We start from the raw sequence: 21,415 nt of genomic DNA on the forward strand, positions 1-21,415 counted from the left end.
TCTCCTCTCCTGACATGGCTGATAACAGATAGTAATAGATTGTATTCTCCTGTCCTACAGTCGGCCTCTCCTGACATGGCTGATAACAGATAGTAATAGATTGTATTCCCCTGTCCTACAGTCGGCCTCTCCTCTCCTGACATGGCTGATAACAGATAGTAATAGATTGTATTCTCCTGTCCTACAGTCGGCCTCTCCTCTCCTGACATGGCTGATAACAGATAGTAATAGATTGTATTCCCCTGTCCTACAGTCGGCCTCTCCCCTCCTGACATGGCTGATAACAGATAGTAATAGATTGTATTCCCCTGTCCTACAGTCGGCCTCTCCTCTCCTGACATGGCTGAAAACAGATAGTAATAGATTGTATTCTCCTGTCCTACAGTCGGCCTCTCCTCTCCTGACATGGCTGAAAACAGATAGTAATAGATTGTATTCTCCTGTCCTACAGTCGGCCTCTCCCCTCCTGACATGGCTGATACCAGATAGTAATAGATTGTATTCCCCTGTCCTACAGTCGGCCTCTCCTCTCCTGACATGGCTGATAACAGATAGTAATAGATTGTATTCTCCTGTCCTACAGTCGGCCTGTCCTGACATGGCTGATAACAGATAGTAATAGATTGTATTCCCCTGTCCTACAGTCGGCCTGTCCTGACATGGCTGATAACAGATAGTAATAGATTGTATTCTCCTGTCCTACAGTCGGCCTCTCCTCTCCTGACATGGCTGATAACAGATAGTAATAGATTGTATTCCCCTGTCCTACAGTCGGCCTCTCCTCTCCTGACATGGCTGATAACAGAAAGTAATAGATTGTATTCTCCTGTCCTACAGTCGGCCTCTCCTCTCCTGACATGGCTGATAACAGATAGTAATAGATTGTATTCTCCTGTCCTACAGTCGGCCTCTCCTCTCCTGACATGGCTGATAACAGATAGTAATAGATTGTATTCCCCTGTCCTACAGTCGGCCTCTCCTCTCCTGACATGGCTGATAACAGATAGTAATAGATTGTATTCTCCTGTCCTACAGTCGGCCTCTCCTCTCCTGACATGGCTGATAACAGATAGTAATAGATTGTATTCCCCTGTCCTACAGTCGGCCTCTCCTCTCCTGACATGGCTGATAACAGATAGTAATAGATTGTATTCCCCTGTCCTACAGTCGGCCTCTCCTTTCCAGACATGGTCTGACCGCTGAGATCTCCACTGACCCTGAGCACCTTATTTAACCCCCATTGTGAATTCAGCCGAACCCCTGCTGGACACTGTCACCCCTCTTCCGCCCCTGAGATTATCAGAGACAACAAAGTAGCGTACTTCATCTTTTTCCAGCGTTTCCATTGCAGTGATACAACATATCAATCCTCTAGGGGGTGCCGTCACTCTATAATACAAAGTAACAGTCCTCTAAGGGGCGTGGTCACTGATACAATGTATCCAGGTTGTGTTTGCTCCACCAATCCACACTGGATGATTCTATCACTACAAACAAATCACAAATCCCTCCCAGCTGCTCCGCACTCAGACTCTTGTCCCAGAACACACAGGTGAGTCAGTGTGAGAAGAAGCAGAAGGTCTGACAACTCCCTGAGAGGCCGCACCCGCAGTCACCCCGATGCGGCTCAGAGGCCTACAATCATAAAAGTCACCAGAGACGTCACTGATGACAGAATAAAGGGCTGTATGATCTACTAGCACATTATAACAACAATTGTACTTAGTGTAACTTACACCCCAACAACAACATCATCTACACCTCAGATATAGAATAAACTAACACATCGCAACGCCACCTGTACTTGTATAACAAGCCCCAAAACACCATCACATCACAGAGCCGCCTGTAGTAGCAGTGCAACACACATCAGAACACTGTAACATCGCCTGTAACTCCTGTGTAATATATACCGACACACTGTAACATCGCCTGTAACTCCTGTGTAATATATACCGACACACTGTAACATCGCCTGTAACTCCTGTGTAATATATACCGACACACTGTAACATCGCCTGTAACTCCTGTGTAATATATACCGACACAATGTAACATCGCCTGTAACTCCTGTGTAATATATACCGACACAATGTAACATCGCCTGTAACTCCTGTGTAATATATACAGACACACTGTAACATCGCCTATAACTCCTGTGTAATATATACAGACACAATGTAACATCGCCTGTAACTCCTGTGTAATATATACCGACACACTGTAACATCGCCTGCAACTCCTGTGTAATATATACAGACACAATGTAACATCGCCTGTAACTCCTGTGTAATATATACAGACACAATGTAACATCGCCTGTAACTCCTGTGTAATATATACCGACACACTGTAACATCGCCTGTAACTCCTGTGTAATATATACCGACACAATGTAACATCGCCTGTAACTCCTGTGTAGTATATACCAACACACTGTAACATCGCCTGTAACTCCTGTGTAATATATACCGACACAATGTAACATCGCCTGTAACTCCTGTGTAATATATACCGACACAATGTAACATCGCCTGTAACTCCTGTGTAATATATACCGACACAATGTAACATCGCCTGTAACTCCTGTGTAATATATACAGACACAATGTAACATCGCCTGTAACTCCTGTGTAGTATATACCAACACACTGTAACATCGCCTGTAACTCCTGTGTAATATATACCGACACAATGTAACATCGCCTGTAACTCCTGTGTAATATATACCGACACAATGTAACATCGCCTGTAACTCCTGTGTAATATATACCGACACACTGTAACATCGCCTGTAACTCCTGTGTAATATATACCGACACACTGTAACATCGCCTGTAACTCCTGTGTAATATATACCGACACACTGTAACATCGCCTGCAACTCCTGTGTAATATATACCCACACGCTGTAACATCGCCTGTAACTCCTGTGTAATATATACCCACACGCTGTAACATCGCCTGTAACTCCTGTGTAATATATACCGACACAATGTAACATCGCCTGTAACTCCTGTGTAATATATACAGACACAATGTAACATCGCCTGTAACTCCTGTGTAATATATACCGACACAATGTAACATCGCCTGTAACTCCTGTGTAATATATACAGACACAATGTAACATCGCCTGTAACTCCTGTGTAGTATATACCAACACACTGTAACATCGCCTGTAACTCCTGTGTAATATATACCGACACAATGTAACATCGCCTGTAACTCCTGTGTAATATATACCGACACAATGTAACATCGCCTGTAACTCCTGTGTAATATATACCGACACAATGTAACATCGCCTGTAACTCCTGTGTAATATATACAGACACAATGTAACATCGCCTGTAACTCCTGTGTAATATATACCGACACAATGTAACATCGCCTGTAACTCCTGTGTAATATATACCGACACAATGTAACATCGCCTGTAACTCCTGTGTAATATATACCGACACAATGTAACATCGCCTGTAACTCCTGTGTAATATATACAGACACAATGTAACATCGCCTGTAACTCCTGTGTAATATATACCGACACAATGTAACATCGCCTGTAACTCCTGTGTAATATATACCGACACAATGTAACATCGCCTGTAACTCCTGTGTAATATATACCGACACAATGTAACATCGCCTGTAACTCCTGTGTAATATATACCGACACAATGTAACATCGCCTGTAACTCCTGTGTAATATATACCGACACAATGTAACATCGCCTGTAACTCCTGTGTAATATATACAGACACAATGTAACATCGCCTGTAACTCCTGTGTAATATATACCCACACGCTGTAACATCGCCTGTAACTCCTGTGTAATATATACCCACACGCTGTAACATCGCCTGTAACTCCTGTGTAATATATACCGACACAATGTAACATCGCCTGTAACTCCTGTGTAATATATACCGACACAATGTAACATCGCCTGTAACTCCTGTGTAATATATACAGACACAATGTAACATCGCCTGTAACTCCTGTGTAGTATATACCAACACACTGTAACATCGCCTGTAACTCCTGTGTAATATATACCGACACAATGTAACATCGCCTGTAACTCCTGTGTAATATATACCGACACACTGTAACATCGCCTGTAACTCCTGTGTAATATATACCGACACAATGTAACATCGCCTGTAACTCCTGTGTAATATATACAGACACAATGTAACATCGCCTGTAACTCCTGTGTAATATATACCGACACAATGTAACATCGCCTGTAACTCCTGTGTAATATATACAGACACAATGTAACATCGCCTGTAACTCCTGTGTAATATATACCGACACAATGTAACATCGCCTGTAACTCCTGTGTAATATATACCGACACACTGTAACATCGCCTGTAACTCCTGTGTAATATATACCCACACGCTGTAACATCGCCTGTAACTCCTGTGTAGTATATACCGACACACTGTAACATCGCCTGTAACTCCTGTGTAGTATATACCCACACGCTGTAACATCGCCTGTAACTCCTGTGTAATATATACCGACACAATGTAACATCGCCTGTAACTCCTGTGTAATATATACCGACACACTGTAACATCGCCTGTAACTCCTGTGTAGTATATACCGACACACTGTAACATCGCCTGTAACTCCTGTGTAGTATATACCGACACACTGTAACATCGCCTGTAACTCCTGTGTAATATATACCGACACAATGTAACATCGCCTGTAACTCCTGTGTAATATATACCGACACAATGTAACATCGCCTGTAACTCCTGTGTAATATATACCGACACACTGTAACATCGCCTGTAACTCCTGTGTAATATATACCGACACACTGTAACATCGCCTGTAACTCCTGTGTAGTATATACTTACACACTGTAACCTCTGCCTCTGTCTTCCTATATATGCTGCGGTTTTGTTCCTGTCACTCCCCACAATTACAACATCGTAAATGTTTTTGTCAAATTCTGAAAACTGGAAATTCTAGTTGTGCGGTTTTAGGTCTTCCCTGTAGGAAGCTGCTTCTCCCCCCTCCCCTCTCTGTACAGGAGGAGACCTGCCGGCCCCCAGGCTCTGGAGATTATGTATCTATTCTGCTTCCTTCTATAACGCCATCCTATTCCGCAGCGCTGTACACACATTGGCAGTCCCTGTCCCATACAGGGCTCACAATCTACATTCCCTATCACTAGGTCTTTGGTGTGTGGGAGGAAACCGGAGAACCCAGAGGAAACCCGCGCAAACACGGGGAGAACATACAAACTCCTTGGCAGGATTCAAACCCGGGACTCCAGTGCTGCAAGGCTACAGTGCTAACCACTGAGCCACCGTGCAATCATCGCTCATGTTCCACAAGCACTCGGATACAGAAAGTTACTGACACACTGTAATGGACAATGGGGGCTGATGATGTAATAGGGATGATGATGATGTAATAGGGATGATGATGATGTAATAGGGATGATGATGATGTAATAGGGATGATGATGCAATAGGGCTGATGATGTAATAGGGATGATGATGATGATGTAATAGGGCTGATGATGATGTAATAGGGATGATGATGATGATGTAATAGGGATGATGATGATGTAATAGGGATGATGATGATGATGATGTAATAGGGATGATGATGCAATAGGGCTGATGATGTAATAGGGCTGATGATGATGATGTAATAGGGCTGATGATGATGTAATAGGGATGATGATGATGATGTAATAGGGATGATGATGATGATGATGTAATAGGGATGATGATGATGTAATAGGGCTGATGATGATGATGTAATAGGGATGATGATGATGATGATGTAATAGGGATGATGATGATGTAATAGGGCTGATGATGCAATAGGGCTGATGATGATGATGATGTGATAGGGCTGATGATGTAATAGGGCTGATGATGTAATAGGGATGATGATGTAATAGGGCTGATGATGTAATAGGGATGATGATGTAATAGGGCTGATGATGATGTAACACGGCGCAGTCACCTGACACCCGGGATCTCCAGGATATTGGTCAGACCCGTCCAGTTAATATCCAAGTGCTGCAAAGAAAACAGAGACAGAAATGTTACAAGCGCAGAGTAAAACCCATCATGGCGGACGCCATATTCATACAGCAGAAGTGTCACCGTCTGCGCCAGGCAGAGCTGCAGGGCGTGTCAGTGTGAATATGGGGCCAGTCTGCAGCCTCACAAGCCCTCCCCCCATCACCATACCCCAACTCCCCTGCCCTCCCCCCAATAGAAGAGCATTTGTGCCCCCTCTTACCGGCTTGTGTATGAAGAACATAGTGACAGCTCCAATAAATGGCGCATCTGACAGGAGCGGGGACAAGATCACTCGCAACGTGCCGTGTACCTGCCGCAGAACCAGACATTAATATTCAAGGAGACCATCGCAGTGGGGGCGTCCAGGATCCTACTGCACCCTCCTCCCGTGTGGAATGTGGCCTGTGGCTACTAATACCCCCCCCCAACATGTAGACTATGAGGGGCTGTGCTGTGAGTACATGGAGGCTACTAATACCCCCCCAACATGTAGACTATGAGGGGCTGTGCTGTGAGTACATGGAGGCTACTAATACCCCCCCCCCCCAACATGTAGACTATGAGGGACTGTGCTGTGGGTATATGGAGGCTACTAATACCCCCCCCCCCCAACATGTAGACTATGAGGGGCTGTGCTGTGGGTACATGGAGGCTACTAATACCCCCCCCCCCCCAACATGTAGACTATGAGGGACTGTGCTGTGGGTATATGGAGGCTACTAATACCCCCCCCCCCCAACATGTAGACTATGAGGGGCTGTGCTGTGAGTACATGGAGGCTACTAATACCCCCCCCCCCCAACATGTAGACTATGAGGGACTGTGCTGTGGGTACATGGAGGCTACTAATACCCCCCCCCCCCAACATGTAGACTATGAGGGACTGTGCTGTGGGTACATGGAGGCTACTAATACCCCCCCCCCAACATGTAGACTATGAGGGGCTGTGCTGTGAGTACATGGAGGCTACTAATACCCCCCCCCCCCCAACATGTAGACTATGAGGGACTGTGCTGTGGGTACATGGAGGCTACTAATACCCCCCCCCCCCCCCAACATGTAGACTATGAGGGGCTGTGCTGTGGGTATATGGAGGCTACTAATACCCCCCCCCCCAACATGTAGACTATGAGGGGCTGTGCTGTGAGTACATGGAGGCTACTAATACCCCCCCCCCCAACATGTAGACTATGAGGGGCTGTGCTGTGAGTACATGGAGGCTACTAATACCCCCCCCCCCAACATGTAGACTATGAGGGACTGTGCTGTGAGTACATGGAGGCTACTAATACCCCCCCCCCAACATGTAGACTATGAGGGACTGTGCTGTGGGTATATGGAGGCTACTAATACCCCCCCCCCCCAACATGTAGACTATGAGGGACTGTGCTGTGAGTACATGGAGGCTACTAATACCCCCCCCCCCCAACATGTAGACTATGAGGGACTGTGCTGTGAGTACATGGAGGCTACTAATACCCCCCCCCCCCCAACATGTAGACTATGAGGGACTGTGCTGTGAGTACATGGAGGCTACTAATACCCCCCCCCCCCAACATGTAGACTATGAGGGGCTGTGCTGTGAGTACATGGAGGCTACTAATACCCCCCCCCCCCAACATGTAGACTATGAGGGACTGTGCTGTGAGTACATGGAGGCTACTAATACCCCCCCCCCCCCCCAACATGTAGACTATGAGGGACTGTGCTGTGAGTACATGGAGGCTACTAATACCCCCCCCCCCCAACATGTAGACTATGAGGGACTGTGCTGTGGGTATATGGAGGCTACTAATACCCCCCCCCCCAACATGTAGACTATGAGGGGCTGTGCTGTGAGTACATGGAGGCTACTAATACCCCCCCCCCCCAACATGTAGACTATGAGGGACTGTGCTGTGAGTACATGGAGGCTACTAATACCCCCCCCCCCCCCAACATGTAGACTATGAGGGACTGTGCTGTGAGTACATGGAGGCTACTAATACCCCCCCCCCCCCAACATGTAGACTATGAGGGGCTGTGTTGTGAGTACATGGAGGCTACTAATACCCCCCCACCCCAACATGTAGACTATGAGGGGCTGTGCTGTGGGTATATGGAGGCTACTAATACCCCCCCCCCCCCCAACATGTAGACTATGAGGGGCTGTGCTGTGAGTACATGGAGGCTACTAATACCCCCCCCCCCAACATGTAGACTATGAGGGACTGTGCTGTGAGTACATGGAGGCTACTAATACCCCCCCCCCCCCCAACATGTAGACTATGAGGGACTGTGCTGTGAGTACATGGAGGCTACTAATACCCCCCCCCCCAACATGTAGACTATGAGGGGCTGTGCTGTGAGTACATGGAGGCTACTAATACCCCCCCCCCCCAACATGTAGACTATGAGGGACTGTGCTGTGAGTACATGGAGGCTACTAATACCCCCCCCCCCAACATGTAGACTATGAGGGGCTGTGCTGTGAGTACATGGAGGCTACTAATACCCCCCCCCCCCAACATGTAGACTATGAGGGGCTGTGCTGTGGGTATATGGAGGCTACTAATACCCCCCCCCCCCCAACATGTAGACTATGAGGGGCTGTGCTGTGAGTACATGGAGGCTACTAATACCCCCCCCCCAACATGTAGACTATGAGGGGCTGTGCTGTGAGTACATGGAGGCTACTAATACCCCCCCCCCAACATGTAGACTATGAGGGGCTGTGCTGTGAGTATATGGAGGCTACTAATACCCCCCCCCCCAACATGTAGACTATGAGGGGCTGTGCTGTGAGTACATGGAGGCTACTAATACCCCCCCCCCCAACATGTAGACTATGAGGGGCTGTGCTGTGAGTACATGGAGGCTACTAATACCCCCCCCCCCCCCAACATGTAGACTATGAGGGGCTGTGTTGTGGATATATGGAGGCTACTAATACCCCCCCACCCCAAGTGCAGAAAATAAAGGGGAGGGTTGCTGCTGATGTCTGTAAGGCTCTGTTCACATCTGCACTTTGGTCACATCCATTAGTTTTCATGCAGTGGCCATGATGTAAATATGAAGATACTCTTACCATATCACAGGCATTGTGGACAGTGGGGTGCTCTGTGTACCCCCATAATAGCCCCTTACACTCAGTGTTATCCCCATGGGTGTGACATCTGCCCCACACGACACCCCAGTACTCGCCCCCTCCTAACCTGGATGCCGTTCACTCCGGCTTTACACAGCTTCTTCACCTCCACATTGATTTCACAGTCTCCAGTGTAGCTGCAAAGAGATGAGGAGAATAGAGGGTTAACGGCGCCCTGAGGATCCGCCCCTGAGGATCCCACCCCTGAGGATCCACCCCGAGTACTGACTTATACCGCACTCGATATATAGTGGTGGAACAATCGTGGCTGCAGGGAGAGCGACCGTCACCGGGCCCGATGGGGTACAGGGCTATCGTCCAGCTGGAGATGGCTGGGTCCCTGTATCACTATGACAGCGGTCAGGAAGGCCTACTTCCCCGACCGCTATACATATTGTAAATGAAACGGGCATGGCATGTCACCTGACCCCTTTTCAATCAATGCTAGCCCAGGGGAGGCAACTTAAAAATATTAAAATAGATATACTCACCTCTCCTGGGCTCGGCCTCCTCTCCGTCATGAGGGTAAGACCTGTCATCAGGCCCCGGCGGTCACATGGGGCGCAGCGGCATAACGACATCAGTGCGCCCCCATGTGACCGCTGAGGACCAATCACAGGTCTTAGCAGCAACGTTGGGAAGATGGCCGAGGACAGCCGGAGCCAGGATGCCCAGGAGAGGTGAGTATTAATGGTATCTTTCTTCATCTTCTCTGGGCCTCCGACTATATACTCTGAGGTCTGAGGAGCAGAAGGGGGCAGTTAGGAGCAGATAATACTGTGGTGGGGGCCACTGTCTATAGACATGTGACATCTGAGGTGTAGGTGACAGCTCATGAATTTTTCTGTCTGCAGGGGGCAGTAGGTGTCCTGCTGTGTATTTATTCCTCTTACTTGTATGGCGCTTTAGGGGACAGAAGCTCCAGACGATTGTATAGGTGAGGCCCCCCCCCCTCTAGAGCGTTATTGCCTCCATATAATTGCTGGGAGGTGTCAGAGACCCCCCGGGGATGAACCGTTGTCAGCAGCACAATGCGGCTCCAGCAAACCTGTTATTACCGCCATCTGCTCCATTACTGGCTACAATGAAGTCACAGGATTCACAGCTTACAGGGAAGGCTCATCATCAAGTTATCAGTGCAGAAGGAGGGGGCGGCTGCACCAATCAGAAGAGGGCAAGATCAGGTAGGAAAATGGCGCCCACTAGTGCACTGGCCAGGGACACCCCTGAAGAAACATCCCTGAGAGAAGAGAGGCAAGGATCCATCATCTCCCAAACTCTATATGTGTCTTGTCAGTGGATCCCCGCGGACAGATAATAGATGGAGGATCCTGCAGATAGATAATAGATGGAGGATCCTGCAGATAGATAATAGATGGAGGATCCTGCAGATAGATAATAGATGGAGGATCCTGCGGATAGATAATAGATGGAGGATCCCTGAAGATAGATAATAGATGGAGGATCCTGCGGATAGATAATAGATGGAGGATCCTGCAGATAGATAATAGATGGAGGATCCTGCAGATAGATAATAGATGGAGGATCCTGCAGATAGATAATAGATGGAGGATCCTGCAGATAGATAATAGATGGAGGATCCCTGCGGATAGATAATAGATGGAGGATCCTGCAGATAGATAATAGATGGAGGATCCTGCAGATAGATAATAGATGGAGGATCCTGCAGATAGATAATAGATGGAGGATCCTGCAGATAGATAATAGATGGAGGATCCTGCAGATAGATAATAGATGGAGGATCCTGCAGATAGATAATAGATGGAGGATCCTGCAGATAGATAATAGATGGAGGATCCCTGCGGATAGATAATAGATGGAGGATCCTGCAGATAGATAATAGATGGAGGATCCCTGCGGATAGATAATAGATGGAGGATCCCTGCGGATAGATAATAGATGGAGGATCCTGCAGATAGATAATAGATGGAGGATCCTGCAGATAGATAATAGATGGAGGATCCTGCAGATAGATAATAGATGGAGGATCCCTGCAGATAGATAATAGATGGAGGATCCTGCAGATAGATAATAGATGGAGGATCCCTGCAGATAGATAATAGATGGAGGATCCTGCAGATAGATAATAGATGGAGGATCCCTGAAGATAGATAATAGATGGAGGATCCTGAAGATAGATAATAGATGGAGGATCCTGAAGATAGATAATAGATGGAGGATCCTGCAGATAGATAATAGATGGAGGATCCTGCAGATAGATAATAGATGGAGGATCCTGCAGATAGATAATAGATGGAGGATCCTGCAGATAGATAATAGATGGAGGATCCCTGCGGATAGATAATAGATGGAGGATCCTGCAGATAGATAATAGATGGAGGATCCCTGCAGATAGATAATAGATGGAGGATCCTGCAGATAGATAATAGATGGAGGATCCTGCAGATAGATAATAGATGGAGGATCCTGCAGATAGATAATAGATGGAGGATCCTGCAGATAGATAATAGATGGAGGATCCTGCAGATAGATAATAGATGGAGGATCCCTGCAGATAGATAATAGATGGAGGATCCTGCAGATAGATAATAGATGGAGGATCCCTGCAGATAGATAATAGATGGAGGATCCTGCAGATAGATAATAGATGGAGGATCCTGCAGATAGATAATAGATGGAGGATCCCTGCAGATAGATAATAGATGGAGGATCCTGCAGATAGATAATAGATGGAGGATCCCTGCGGATAGATAATAGATGGAGGATCCTGCGGATAGATAATAGATGGAGGATCCTGCGGATAGATAATAGATGGAGGATCCTGCAGATAGATAATAGATGGAGGATCCCTGCAGATAGATAATAGATGGAGGATCCCTGCAGATAGATAATAGATGGAGGATCCCTGCGGATAGATAATAGATGGAGGATCCCTGCAGATAGATAATAGATGGAGGATCCTGCAGATAGATAATAGATGGAGGATCCTGCAGATAGATAATAGATGGAGGATCCCTGCGGATAGATAATAGATGGAGGATCCTGCAGATAGATAATAGATGGAGGATCCCTGCAGATAGATAATAGATGGAGGATCCTGCGGATAGATAATAGATGGAGGATCCTGCAGATAGATAATAGATGGAGGATCCTGCAGATAGATAATAGATGGAGGATCCCTGCGGATAGATAATAGATGGAGGATCCTGCAGATAGATAATAGATGGAGGATCCTGCAGATAGATAATAGATGGAGGATCCTGCAGATAGATAATAGATGGAGGATCCTGCAGATAGATAATAGATGGAGGATCCTGCAGATAGATAATAGATGGAGGATCCTGCAGATAGATAATAGATGGAGGATCCTGCAGATAGATAATAGATGGAGGATCCCTGCGGATAGATAATAGATGGAGGATCCTGCAGATAGATAATAGATGGAGGATCCCTGCGGATAGATAATAGATGGAGGATCCCTGCGGATAGATAATAGATGGAGGATCCTGCAGATAGATAATAGATGGAGGATCCTGCAGATAGATAATAGATGGAGGATCCTGCAGATAGATAATAGATGGAGGATCCCTGCAGATAGATAATAGATGGAGGATCCTGCAGATAGATAATAGATGGAGGATCCCTGCAGATAGATAATAGATGGAGGATCCTGCAGATAGATAATAGATGGAGGATCCCTGAAGATAGATAATAGATGGAGGATCCTGAAGATAGATAATAGATGGAGGATCCTGAAGATAGATAATAGATGGAGGATCCTGCAGATAGATAATAGATGGAGGATCCTGCAGATAGATAATAGATGGAGGATCCTGCAGATAGATAATAGATGGAGGATCCTGCAGATAGATAATAGATGGAGGATCCCTGCGGATAGATAATAGATGGAGGATCCTGCAGATAGATAATAGATGGAGGATCCCTGCAGATAGATAATAGATGGAGGATCCTGCAGATAGATAATAGATGGAGGATCCTGCAGATAGATAATAGATGGAGGATCCTGCAGATAGATAATAGATGGAGGATCCTGCAGATAGATAATAGATGGAGGATCCTGCAGATAGATAATAGATGGAGGATCCCTGCAGATAGATAATAGATGGAGGATCCTGCAGATAGATAATAGATGGAGGATCCCTGCAGATAGATAATAGATGGAGGATCCTGCAGATAGATAATAGATGGAGGATCCTGCAGATAGATAATAGATGGAGGATCCCTGCAGATAGATAATAGATGGAGGATCCTGCAGATAGATAATAGATGGAGGATCCCTGCGGATAGATAATAGATGGAGGATCCTGCGGATAGATAATAGATGGAGGATCCTGCGGATAGATAATAGATGGAGGATCCCTGCAGATAGATAATAGATGGAGGATCCTGCGGATAGATAATAGATGGAGGATCCCTGAAGATAGATAATAGATGGAGGATCCCTGCAGATAGATAATAGATGGAGGATCCTGCGGATAGATAATAGATGGAGGATCCCTGCAGATAGATAATAGATGGAGGATCCTGCGGATAGATAATAGATGGAGGATCCTGCGGATAGATAATAGATGGAGGATCCTGCAGATAGATAATAGATGGAGGATCCCTGCGGATAGATAATAGATGGAGGATCCTGCAGATAGATAATAGATGGAGGATCCTGCAGATAGATAATAGATGGAGGATCCCTGCGGATAGATAATAGATGGAGGATCCCTGCGGATAGATAATAGATGGAGGATCCCTGCAGATAGATAATAGATGGAGGATCCCCATAGATAGATAATAGATGGAGGATCCCCATAGATAGATAATAGATGGAGGATCCCTGCAGATAGATAATAGATGGAGAATCCCTGCGGATAGATAATAGATGGAGGATCCTGCAGATAGATAATAGATGGAGAATCCCTGCGGATAGATAATAGATGGAGGATCCCTGCAGATAGATAATAGATGGAGAATCCCTGCGGATAGATAATAGATGGAGGATCCCGCGGATAGATAATAGATGGAGGATCCCTGCAGATAGATAATAGATGGAGGATCCCCATAGATAGATAATAGATGGAGGATCCTGCAGATAGATAATAGATGGAGGATCCCTGCGGATAGATAATAGATGGAGGATCCCTGCGGATAGATAATAGATGGAGGATCCCTGAAGATAGATAATAGATGGAGGATCCTGCAGATAGATAATAGATGGAGGATCCTGCAGATAGATAATAGATGGAGGATCCTGCAGATAGATAATAGATGGAGGATCCCGCGGATAGATAATAGATGGAGGATCCTGCGGATAGATAATAGATGGAGGATCCTGCAGATAGATAATAGATGGAGGATCCCTGAAGATAGATAATAGATGGAGGATCCTGCAGATAGATAATAGATGGAGGATCCTGCAGATAGATAATAGATGGAGGATCCTGCAGATAGATAATAGATGGAGGATCCCGCGGATAGATAATAGATGGAGGATCCTGCGGATAGATAATAGATGGAGGATCCTGCAGATAGATAATAGATGGAGGATCCTGCGGATAGATAATAGATGGAGGATCCCTGCAGATAGATAATAGATGGAGGATCCCTGCAGATAGATAATAGATGGAGGATCCCGCGGATAGATAATAGATGGAGGATCCTGCAGATCGATAATAGATGGAGGATCCCTGCGGATAGATAATAGATGGAGGATCCCTGCGGATAGATAATAGATGGAGGATCCCTGCAGATAGATAATAGATGGAGGATCCCTGCAGATAGATAATAGATGGAGGATCCCTGCGGATAGATAATAGATGGAGGATCCCTGCAGATAGATAATAGATGGAGGATCCCTGCGGATCGATAATAGATGGAGGATCCTGCGGATAGATAATAGATGGAGGATCCCGCGGATAGATAATAGATGGAGGATCCTGCGGATAGATAATAGATGGAGGATCCTGCAGATAGATAATAGATGGAGGATCCTGCGGATAGATAATAGATGGAGGATCCCGCGGATAGATAATAGATGGAGAATCCCTGCGGATAGATAATAGATGGAGGATCCTGCAGATAGATAATAGATGGAGGATCCTGCGGATAGATAATAGATGGAGGATCCCGCGGATAGATAATAGATGGAGGATCCTGCGGATAGATAATAGATGGAGGATCCTGCAGATAGATAATAGATGGAGGATCCCTGCAGATAGATAATAGATGGAGGATCCTGCGGATAGATAATAGATGGAGGATCCTGCAGATAGATAATAGATGGAGGATCCCGCGGATAGATAATAGATGGAGGATCCCTGAAGATAGATAATAGATGGAGGATCCTGCAGATAGATAATAGATGGAGGATCCCTGCGGATAGATAATAGATGGAGGATCCCTGCAGATAGATAATAGATGGAGGATCCCTGCAGATAGATAATAGATGGAGGATCCCTGAAGATAGATAATAGATGGAGGATCCTGAAGATAGATAATAGATGGAGGATCCCTGCGGATAGATAATAGATGGAGGATCCCTGCGGATCTCCCGAGTGGTCAGACAATCTCCTCCCGCTGGGCGACTACAGTCGCACTACTTCCTTCCGGTCACCCTGTAGTCTCGCTGCCTCCTCCGTCTTATCGATCATATATGGACAATACTATCAGTATGATCTGCTGGGCTTTGTGGTGCACATGGTAGATTCCTTCTCCCTCGCTGTGTGACCACGCTGGATGCTGATGCCCAGCCCTGAGGGAGTTCAGTAATGTAATACACAAACCATTATAGCTAATGTTTAAAGGGATCCTCCAGGACATGACATTGATGGCTTGTTCTTGGAATAGATCCTCAGTATTGGATCAGTGGTGGTCTGACGCCTGACGTGCTGATCCTGGGGTATGGTCACCTCCAGAGCTGCAGTCCAATCCTCCATCTTTCGCGGAGCCATTGTCTACACCATAAAGTGTCTCCCCTCATAGACTCATCTATAGAGGTAGCGGTGTGCGGCCGAGATACAGTCAGTCTCGGGTACAGGCATCACATAGTGTCACCCAAATACTCACCACAGCTGTAAGTCCAGGATCACCTCTCGCTTGTCTACCTTCTTGGTGTAAGCTTTCACCCCACTGATCCTGGGAGACTGACCACAAAATACACAATGTAACAACAACATAATACAAATTAACACAATGCAAGACAGACTGTGCTGCCATGACACAATGTAACACCCTGATACAATGTAATGCTCAATGCACTGCAACGTAAGGGCTTGTTCACACGGAGTAAACGCGGCACGCAATGTGCCGCGTGTACGGGATGTTTGCACCGCGATTTTGACGGTGCATGTTTGCGGTCGTGTTAGCTCCGTGTAAACAAGCCCTTAGACAATGAGACCGGGTAAGACTCTGATACAATGTAACACAATGACACCGGGTAAGACTCTGATACAATGTAACACAATGACACCGGGTAAGACTATGATACAATGTAACACAATGACACCGGGTAAGACTATGATACAATGTAACACAATGACACCGGGTAAGACTCTGATACAATGTAACACAATGACACCGGGTAAGACTCTGATACAATGTAACACAATGACACCGGGTAAGACTATGATACAATGTAACACAATGACACCGGGTAAGACTATGATACAATGTAACACAATGACACCGGGTAAGACTCTGATACAATGTAACACAATGACACCGGGTAAGACTATGATACAATGTAACACAGTGATACCGGGTAAGACTATGATACAATGTAACACAATGACACCGGGTAAGACTCTGATACAATGTAACACAATGACACCGGGTAAGACTATGATACAATGTAACACAATGACACCGGGTAAGACTATGATACAATGTAACACAATGACACCGGGTAAGACTATGATACAATGTAACAGCACACACATTTATTATTATACACCTTGCTGTCAGTAATCTTTACCTTCTCTCCAAAGTGGACCTTGGTGAAGGTGAAGGCCTTCAGATGACCATTAGACGCTCTGACCAGAGGTTCAATCTTCTCTTGAAATATTTTCTCCATATACAATCCAAAGTAAGGCCACATCTGCTGCACAACCTAAACACAGGGGGACATCTGGTCACCGGTGTCCTGACCATGTCCATACATACAGATGAGCGGTCACCGGTGTCCTGACCATGTCCATACATACAGATGAGCGGTCACCGGTGTGCTGACCATGTCCATACATACAGATGAGCGGTCACCGGTGTCCTGACCATGTCCATACATACAGATGACCGGTCACCGGTGTCCTGACCATGTCCATACATACAGATGAGCGGTCACCGGTGTCCTGACCATGTCCATACATACAGATGAGCGGTCACCGGTGTCCTGACCATGTCCATACATACAGATGAGCGGTCACCGGTGTCCTGACCATGTCCATACATACAGATGACCGGTCACCGGTGTCCTGACCATGTCCATACATACAGATGAGCGGTCACCGGTGTCCTGACCATGTCCATACATACAGATGAGCGGTCACCGGTGTCCTGACCATGTCCATACATACAGATGAGCGGTCACCGGTGTCCTGACCATGTCCATACATACAGATGAGCGGTCACCGGTGTGCTGACCATGTCCATACATACAGATGAGCGGTCACCGGTGTCCTGACCATGTCCATACATACAGATGAGCGGTCACCGGTGTCCTGACCATGTCCATACATACAGATGAGCGGTCACCGGTGTCCTGACCATGTCCATACATACAGATGAGCGGTCACCGGTGTCCTGACCATGTCCATACATACAGATGAGCGGTCACCGGTGTCCTGACCATGTCCATACATACAGATGAGCGGTCACCGGTGTCCTGACCATGTCCATACATACAGATGAGCGGTCACCGGTGTCCTGACCATGTCCATACATACAGATGAGCGGTCACCGGTGTGCTGACCATGTCCATACATACAGATGAGCGGTCACCGGTGTCCTGACCATGTCCATACATACAGATGAGCGGTCACCGGTGTGCAGACCATGTCCATACATACAGATGAGCGGTCACCGGTGTCCAGACCATGTCCATACATACAGATGACCGGTCACCGGTGTCCAGACCATGTCCATACATACAGATGAGCGGTCACCGGTGTCCTGACCATGTCCATACATACAGATGACCGGTCACCGGTGTCCTGACCATGTCCATACATACAGATGACCGGTCACCGGTGTGCTGACCATGTCCATACATACAGATGAGCGGTCACCGGTGTCCTGACCATGTCCATACATACAGATGAGCGGTCACCGGTGTGCAGACCATGTCCATACATACAGATGAGCGGTCACCGGTGTCCTGACCATGTCCATACATACAGATGAGCGGTCACCGGTGTGCAGACCATGTCCATACATACAGATGAGCGGTCACCGGTGTCCTGACCATGTCCATACATACAGATGAGCGGTCACCGGTGTCCTGACCATGTCCATACATACAGATGAGCGGTCACCGGTGTCCTGACCATGTCCATACATACAGATGAGCGGTCACCGGTGTGCTGACCATGTCCATACATACAGATGACCGGTCACCGGTGTCCTGACCATGTCCATACATACAGATGACCGGTCACCGGTGTCCAGACCATGTCCATACATACAGATGAGCGGTCACCGGTGTCCTGACCATGTCCATACATACAGATGAGCGGTCACCGGTGTGCTGACCATGTCCATACATACAGATGACCGGTCACCGGTGTCCTGACCATGTCCATACATACAGATGACCGGTCACCGGTGTCCAGACCATGTCCATACATACAGATGAGCGGTCACCGGTGTCCTGACCATGTCCATACATACAGATGACCGGTCACCGGTGTGCTGACCATGTCCATACATACAGATGAGCGGTCACCGGTGTCCTGACCATGTCCATACATACAGATGAGCGGTCACCGGTGTCCTGACCATGTCCATACATACAGATGAGCGGTCACCGGTGTCCTGACCATGTCCATACATACAGATGAGCGGTCACCGGTGTGCTGACCATGTCCATACATACAGATGACCGGTCACCGGTGTGCTGACCATGTCCATACATACAGATGACCGGTCACCGGTGTCCAGACCATGTCCATACATACAGATGACCGGTCACCGGTGTCCTGACCATGTCCATACATACAGATGAGCGGTCACCGGTGTCCTGACCATGTCCATACATACAGATGAGCGGTCACCGGTGTCCTGACCATGTCCATACATACAGATGACCGGTCACCGGTGTCCTGACCATGTCCATACATACAGATGAGCGGTCACCGGTGTCCTGACCATGTCCATACATACAGATGAGCGGTCACCGGTGTGCTGACCATGTCCATACATACAGATGAGCGGTCACCGGTGTCCTGACCATGTCCATACATACAGATGAGCGGTCACCGGTGTCCTGACCATGTCCATACATACAGATGACCGGTCACCGGTGTCCTGACCATGTCCATACATACAGATGACCGGTCACCGGTGTCCTGACCATGTCCATACATACAGATGAGCGGTCACCGGTGTCCTGACCATGTCCATACATACAGATGACCGGTCACCGGTGTCCTGACCATGTCCATACATACAGATGAGCGGTCACCGGTGTCCTGACCATGTCCATACATACAGATGAGCGGTCACCGGTGTCCTGACCATGTCCATACATACAGATGAGCGGTCACCGGTGTCCTGACCATGTCCATACATACAGATGAGCGGTCACCGGTGTGCTGACCATGTCCATACATACAGATGAGCGGTCACCGGTGTGCTGACCATGTCCATACATACAGATGAGCGGTCACCGGTGTCCTGACCATGTCCATACATACAGATGAGCGGTCACCGGTGTGCTGACCATGTCCATACATACAGATGAGCGGTCACCGGTGTCCTGACCATGTCCATACATACAGATGAGCGGTCACCGGTGTCCTGACCATGTCCATACATACAGATGACCGGTCACCGGTGTCCTGACCATGTCCATACATACAGATGAGCGGTCACCGGTGTGCTGACCATGTCCATACATACAGATGAGCGGTCACCGGTGTCCTGACCATGTCCATACATACAGATGAGCGGTCACCGGTGTCCTGACCATGTCCATACATACAGATGAGCGGTCACCGGTGTCCTGACCATGTCCATACATACAGATGACCGGTCACCGGTGTCCTGACCATGTCCATACATACAGATGAGCGGTCACCGGTGTCCTGACCATGTCCATACATACAGATGAGCGGTCACCGGTGTCCTGACCATGTCCATACATACAGATGAGCGGTCACCGGTGTCCTGACCATGTCCATACATACAGATGACCGGTCACCGGTGTCCTGACCATGTCCATACATACAGATGACCGGTCACCGGTGTGCTGACCATGTCCATACATACAGATGAGCGGTCACCGGTGTCCTGACCATGTCCATACATACAGATGACCGGTCACCGGTGTCCTGACCATGTCCATACATACAGATGAGCGGTCACCGGTGTCCTGACCATGTCCATACATACAGATGACCGGTCACCGGTGTGCTGACCATGTCCATACATACAGATGAGCGGTCACCGGTGTCCTGACCATGTCCATACATACAGATGACCGGTCACCGGTGTCCTGACCATGTCCATACATACAGATGACCGGTCACCGGTGTGCTGACCATGTCCATACATACAGATGAGCGGTCACCGGTGTCCTGACCATGTCCATACATACAGATGACCGGTCACCGGTGTGCTGACCATGTCCATACATACAGATGAGCGGTCACCGGTGTGCTGACCATGTCCATACATACAGATGAGCGGTCACCGGTGTCCTGACCATGTCCATACATACAGATGAGCGGTCACCGGTGTCCAGACCATGTCCATACATACAGATGAGCGGTCACCGGTGTCCTGACCATGTCCATACATACAGATGAGCGGTCACCGGTGTCCTGACCATGTCCATACATACAGATGACCGGTCACCGGTGTCCTGACCATGTCCATACATACAGATGACCGGTCACCGGTGTCCTGACCATGTCCATACATACAGATGACCGGTCACCGGTGTCCTGACCATGTCCATACATACAGATGAGCGGTCACCGGTGTCCTGACCATGTCCATACATACAGA

General features: G+C 47.4%; 1 protein-coding gene across 1 annotated transcript in view; it reads right to left on the reverse strand.

The window, feature by feature from the left end:
• ESYT3 (extended synaptotagmin 3) overlaps window positions 1-21,415 on the reverse strand; it is a 62,938-nt gene that overhangs the window by 16,616 nt on the left and 24,907 nt on the right. Inside the window, exons 3-7 of the mRNA XM_075285913.1 lie at window positions 17,166-17,300; window positions 16,259-16,335; window positions 9,267-9,336; window positions 6,293-6,382; window positions 6,011-6,066 (exon numbers count right to left, since the gene is read on the reverse strand). Coding sequence (XP_075142014.1) covers window positions 6,011-6,066; window positions 6,293-6,382; window positions 9,267-9,336; window positions 16,259-16,335; window positions 17,166-17,300 — 428 coding nt within the window. The remainder of the gene's footprint in view (window positions 1-6,010; window positions 6,067-6,292; window positions 6,383-9,266; window positions 9,337-16,258; window positions 16,336-17,165; window positions 17,301-21,415) is intronic.

This window comes from Leptodactylus fuscus, chromosome 8 (genome assembly GCF_031893055.1).
Source record: "Leptodactylus fuscus isolate aLepFus1 chromosome 8, aLepFus1.hap2, whole genome shotgun sequence".
Lineage (NCBI taxonomy): Eukaryota > Metazoa > Chordata > Amphibia > Anura > Leptodactylidae > Leptodactylus > Leptodactylus fuscus.